Raw genomic sequence first — 6,252 nt, forward strand, 5'->3', positions numbered from 1 at the left:
CCAAGTGAAGTTGCTCCTTGATCAGAGCAGGATGTTTACTTCAGGTCCAGCTCTAGAAACTCTATTCCAGCTTCAGCCCCAGAGTAGCTATCCCAGCGTATGGGGATAGGGGTGGAAGTGGAATCACTGAGGGGCTGGCAGAGTGGTTCTCCAGGTGTAGTGCTGAGGGGTCAGCACTTGGGACTCACTGTGTCCTCTTTTCTTGGCAGCAGCCATTGGAGAAAACAGAAGAGGCATCGTGTAGCACAGCGAGGCCAGAGTGAGTGAGCAGAGGAGTGGCCTCAGGCTGGAGAGGGGCAAGAGAAAGGCAATGTGGGCAAAGGGACCTCCCTGTTTTCACCAGGTAACCTGCAGGGTTGTAAAATACTGAAGATGCATTTGCTGTGCATCCATACGGACAGGCTGCAAGCACAGGGAAAAAGTCTCACCTTAGAATGGTGACATGAAATCTCCTTCTATTAAACATCACGCATTTCTTAGTACGTAAAATCTACTTAATGAAAACCAAAACATCAAACAGTGGATCGACCAAGTTGTGCCCTGGCTGCAGCAGATGCCTGACTGCACTCAGCAAACGGAAGGTGCCTCTGGGGACCAGTGGGTACTCTGGATGCTAACGCTGTCAGAGCTCAAAATCTAAGCTCTCAACAGAGAGATCTGAAGAAGTTGCAGGAAAAGAAACTGCTTTCTGGTTCCTTCAGCTTCAGGAAGCCACAGTGGCAGATGGCCAAATGTGCAGTCAGTTGGCTGCAAGACCTTTAACTCATCGGACCAACAGCTACTGCAGAAAGAAAAATAAAAATCTATCAGAGGAAGCTGTTCACAGATAAAAGTTCCATGCAAGTTTCTTTATGCTGTTCCTTCAGTTTTAACTCCATTACAAGTGATTCCAAACCTTCTGTTTCTGCAGGTCTCATTCATTCGCGTTGCTTCTCCTCTGGCATTTCATCCGCGTGTCCTGCACAAAGTTTCTGAAGGCTGGTTCTTCATGACTCTCCTCAGTCACTGGGGGAAGAAACGACAGTTCAGCGCTATTTCAGTACTTGTTCTACTTGTGTTACTGAAAAAAAACTAGAATCAGGATAGCCAAAGCAACATAGAAAGTCTATTCCATCTTCAACTACATTACAGGGCAAAGGAAATAAGTGATCCTACCCATCAGTGGAACAGGGAAAGAATGAAGATTGTGAGCTATATAAGAGAAAAATCACACTGTAACAACTTAGAAGATTGCTCCAAGACCACAGTCACAGGAAAAGGGAAGAGAGCCAGGGGCAGAAGCTGTAAGGCCAAAAAGATGATGGACACATCTGTGCATCAGTCAGGTTCAGAGGTCACTACATACCCCAAGCCTAACAAGTTCTCTGGTTTATGTGTGTTATACACCTGTTAATTACATGAATAGAAAATTTACAATTGAACTTTCACAAAGGTTACAGAGTGATATCCCTGGACCGACCATTGCAGCTGAGCTTCTGCTACAGATTCTGACACGTCAGGTGACTGAATGTTGGCTTGTTTTCTAGGCTCTCCTTACAGCCCATCCAGGTCATGAAATATAGAGGGGATTTCTTGACTAGACAGGCAGCTTTTAGACCTCATTCCCTTACCTTCATGGTCAGTCATCAGTGTCACTCTCCCTCTCTTCTTGCCCTTCATCGAGAGTTCCTTGTGTTAGTATGAGCTCAGAGGGACCCATTGCAGAAGCATCAGGTCCTTGAAGGGAACAGAAACGGCTGTACACAAACCAGCTTGCTAAAGGTAAGGTTTCCATCTGCACAGAAACACAGCAATCAACACCTGCTCTAAGGGGACAGAAAGCTGCTTGTGGATCCCAGACACAGGACAGACTCCATCAGCACCTACTCGCCTCATATGAGGAACAGAGCAGCCAACAGCAGAGCTTCCTCATATTCTAGACTGACTGTTTCACCTTTTCTAAAGTATTTCATCATTTCTAGTCGGTCCACTGCTTTAGCTACACAGTGGGGTTTCTTCCAAACCTGTGACTGACACAGGAAGAGCTGAGTGTGACCAATCCCACAGGAACTCAAGCCCCACTCCTCTAACATGGAGCTGCTTTCACACTTCTTGTGAGGACAAAGAAGCACCGTGTTACTGCACAAGGCAAACTCTTCACAAAACTTCTGCAGTAACCTTTATCTTCCTGGGGAGGTACCTGCCAGTGTGCTGCCCTGCACACACACACTGCCCATGTCCTTCCACAAGTGTTCCAGCTGCTCTCTCTTTTGGTTATTTTCAGCTTCCTCCTGTAGATAAAGATTTACATGTGGATTCTGAGAACATTTAAAACATCAGGAGAAGAGAAACCTCACCCAAACCCAGCAGTCTGTCCCCCAGTCAGAGAGCAGAAGTCACTGTGCAGGTCTTACATTTCAACTGAGGTTACACAGAACTTCTGACTAAGCATGGAAAGCAACCTCCAGTAAGGTGGGATTCCAGGACATTTTCAGCAGTGCCGGGAAGCCAAACTCTGTGTAGCTGTGCCTGCAGAGAACTGTCCTCTGGACAGCCAGAACTCAAGGTGAGCAGAGCTACTGATTTTAGCACTGCAATTCAGTCTTTCTTACTAAGTCAAACTAGTACTCTTCACTGGGGCAGGAGGATACAGGGATGGTCTCAGCAAATCCCTTTGGAAATTTAGTTTTAAGAACTCTCTACCCATCTGAATGAAAGACACAATCTTATTTCCCAATCGTTTTCTCACAATTAGCTCAAATATTAGCACTAAAACAGTGAACAACATCTGTTTTACAAAATCTTTATTTTTGTAAAGATATGCTCCACCACATCTAGGAAAAAAAAGGCAAATGGTGAACTCCTTCAGGACAGGAGTTTTCCCACAATGAGTACAAGTAGTAAATGAAATGTCAGACCCTCTCAACATACAGGCAACTGTGTGCATAAAAGTGAGCCCGAGATACACTGTTCAGGTGTACAACAGCTAAAAACACTTACCAGGGTTTTTCTCAGGCGCTCGTATGCTGGACGATACTCTCTGAAAAGGTGAATAAAGAGAGTGCATTCAGTCTGAAAAACACATGATTTGTATTACATAAGGATCATCCTGGAGGCTTCTTTTTACCCCCAAAAAAGTTTTCTCTAGGCTTTCATGTTTGAGAGACATTTCAGAAAGACTAACAGTACTTTTTTCCCCATATTTGGATTCTGAAACCAATGGATGCAAAATCAATGAACATACTTCATTAAAACAGCAACAATTCAAACCTTGGTATGGAATTACAAGAAAAGAATTACTTCACAGATTTGCTGGCACAGATAGCTTTTACTTTTTCATGGAACAGCACAAAAATTCATCTCTGAATAGTTCCTTTTTACTGCTGCTTTTTATGCTGATACTGGACACCCTAAGCTACCTTGGCTATGGCAACTGGACACTCCTTCAAATCAAAGGAGCAGACTCATGAATCAGGACCTTCAGGAAGTGGTCACTGGGTTGCAGACCAAAAGTTATCCCCTTACCTCTCACATTCATCTACAGCTTTAGAAAGCTGGATAAAAAACTCATCCAGTCCTGTGCCAAGCACTGCAGAAACACCAACCACCTGGAAAAGAAAACACACCAGAACTAGAGAGTAACTGAGCCAGATTTTTAATACAGAAAAAAACCAAAATAAAAACAAACAAACAATCCCCCACAACAACAACAAAAAAATCAACACCACTAAAAACCCCAACAAATAACTACTAATCTAAACCTAACAATAGCCATTTAATCAGCACAGTGGCCCAAGAGTGGGCAGTAACACTTCTGCTTCTGTCCATCCCGCTTTCAAACTCTTCCTCCACTTGCTGCTCATGTTTGTTACTTCTGCTTTTTGGTTGTCGGTGATTTTCTGTTGGGTGAGTTGTTGGGGTATTTTGGGGGGTGTTTCTTTGGGGAAGGAGGTTTGTTTGGTATTTTTTAACACCATAGGGCAATTCCAAAGAAAGGGCAAGTCTTTCTGCTGTTTACTTGTTTATTGTTAATAACCCAAGTTCTCATTCTGCATCTAGGGTTGTAAGTGGTTAGCAAGTACCAGTGTACTAAAGTGCAAAAGAGACAACAAGAACTGACCTTTTGGCTCTGAAATAGTCTAATACTTTTTATTTAGCCAAAGCACGTTAAAAAGGTCCCCAGAACAGCAAGAGATGGAGAATTTAATCAGTTGCTATAACAATACATTCAAAATGCACATCTACTTTCTAACTTCAACTTGTCTCTCATTACACTTCTGGCCATTTGTTCTGCTTGTATGAAATCAATTATCTAAAAATACCTTGAATTAAGACTATTACCAGCCAGAATCCTACATCCTCTAATGAAAATTCTCCCTCTTTTTCATAGGCAAGACAGTCTCAACTACTGACTTCCAAATGGAAGCCCTTTCCCAACACAGCCTTGCATTTGATCATTAATACAGTCAATATGCAGACAGCTCTCCAAAGGATTTTAAGCATTAGGGTGAGGCACTGTGCCAATATATATAAATATTTATACTTTCCCTGCACTTAAGTACAAGCTGCCTTTTACTCTGTCATCCTCCTCATATGACCTGCTCTCCATCCAGTGCTCTCACAGTTCTGACAGGCACATAAATATGACCTGAGCAGCAAATAAGGAACAGGAAGTATGTTAGTTCTGTACATGGGACCACTACAATCCCTTTTGAAATTCTGTATATTGTTCCACATAGGACACTTACAATAGTTTTGTTTTGGCTCTGTTATCATTATCTACATGAATGGAATCATTTTGTTCCTGTAATATCCACACAGCCAAGAAGGTTTGCTTTTTCTTTAGTAAAAGCTGATGACAAACACAATCAGCTAAAACCTGTAGCACAGACTATGGGATCATTAACAGCCTCCAATGTATGGTGTTGTCAGAGAAACAATTAATTTGTCCTCTCAAAACCTGGTTGAGTGGAAGAACAATCTTCTTCTTGCACAAGCAAATATAAAGGGTTTTTTTTTCATTTATTTGTTTTTGAGATTCTTTCCCTTCTTCCTATGTAGTACATTGCCCAATTGTACTTGACACTTTCAGAACAAGGAAAATTACCTCAGGTGGGAAATGCTGCAGCAAAGAACACTGCCTCTTACCAGCCTATCTTAGCTTTCATCTCGTGATTAATCACAGTTCAATATTAAATTATTCAGGCTGCCATTCAGTGGGACAAGCTGCTAAAGTTATTGCATGTTCAAATCAGCAAATCCTCAACACAGGTCATCAACAGATTCCAGTTCAAAGGGGCAGTGCAAAGCCCCTTTACAGAAGGACAGAATGGTGGGGGTTGGACAATACCCCTGGAGATCATCTAGTCCAATCTCTCCTGCTCAAAAAGCAGGATTAGGTAGAACAGGTTGCTCACGACTTTGCCTGAGCAAAAGTGTTTTAAGCATCTCCGAGGATGGAGACTTCACAATTTCTCTGGACCATCTGTTGCAGTGCAGAATTAGTAAAATTAAAGCATTTTTTCTTCTCTTCCATTTAAACACAGTTTCCTGTATTTCACCTTGTGTCTGTTGTCTCTTGTCCTTTCCCCACGCACCAGTGAACAGAGTCTGCTGCTCGCCTTCCTTACACCCTCCTACAGGCATTTACACACATCAAAACAATTCTCCTTGAACTTGCTCTTCTCCAGGCTTTTAGGAGAGGTAATAAAAAAAGGAAAACCTTTACCTTCAATGAACTGTAAAATCCATCCAACACTAAACTCATAGAACGAGGCAGGTTACTGACATAGGAGGTCTCTTGATTCAGGGCATCCTGAAAAGTCTCGAAGTCCTGCATCCATTCCACCGCAAAACTGTGGTCAATTCTGTCAGTCTGGAAGGAGAAGGGAAAATATTCAGAAGTAACAATCTTACCCTTAGGCTGTTAAGTGGACCAATGAAAAAAAATCCATGTTAAATTTATTTTTAAAATGTTGATCTTTTAAAAATATTCAGCCCTGGTCTGAAGTTTTGCAAGTTCACTTTTTATCAAATCAACTACGTGAATACAGGAAGAGAAGACAAACAACCACTTCTCCAGGTTTAGGAAGGCAACAGTTGTTTAAGGAAACAATTGCAACTCTAAAGCCTCCTGTGCTTTTACTGGAAAGGGGCATCCAGCAATTGCACACTGCACAATGAAGTTTAAGGTGTAAATAGTAGATCATAGGATTGAGGCCAGAAAGAACAACCCTCACTGAAGATCCCCAGCTTTCCTGACTGCCGGGGGAG

The 6,252-nt window shown here is 42.4% G+C and overlaps 1 protein-coding gene across 1 annotated transcript; it reads right to left on the minus strand.

The window, feature by feature from the left end:
• Positions 1 to 832: 832 nt before the first annotated feature.
• LOC113961575 (GPN-loop GTPase 1-like) lies at positions 833 to 5,854 on the minus strand (the record flags this gene model as incomplete). The annotated part of the gene is given in 7 exon segments (XM_027672001.1): positions 833 to 1,005; positions 1,611 to 1,621; positions 1,623 to 1,716; positions 2,180 to 2,270; positions 2,980 to 3,019; positions 3,505 to 3,587; positions 5,708 to 5,854. Coding segments are annotated over 7 exon segments (558 nt in total), but the record flags the coding sequence as incomplete, so codon positions are not given.
• Between the last annotated feature and the right edge of the window lie 398 nt (positions 5,855 to 6,252).

The sequence above is a fragment of the Neopelma chrysocephalum genome, unplaced genomic scaffold (assembly GCF_003984885.1).
Source record: "Neopelma chrysocephalum unplaced genomic scaffold, ASM398488v2 Primary Assembly neopelma1_97288, whole genome shotgun sequence".
NCBI classification, from domain to species: Eukaryota; Metazoa; Chordata; class Aves; order Passeriformes; family Pipridae; genus Neopelma; species Neopelma chrysocephalum.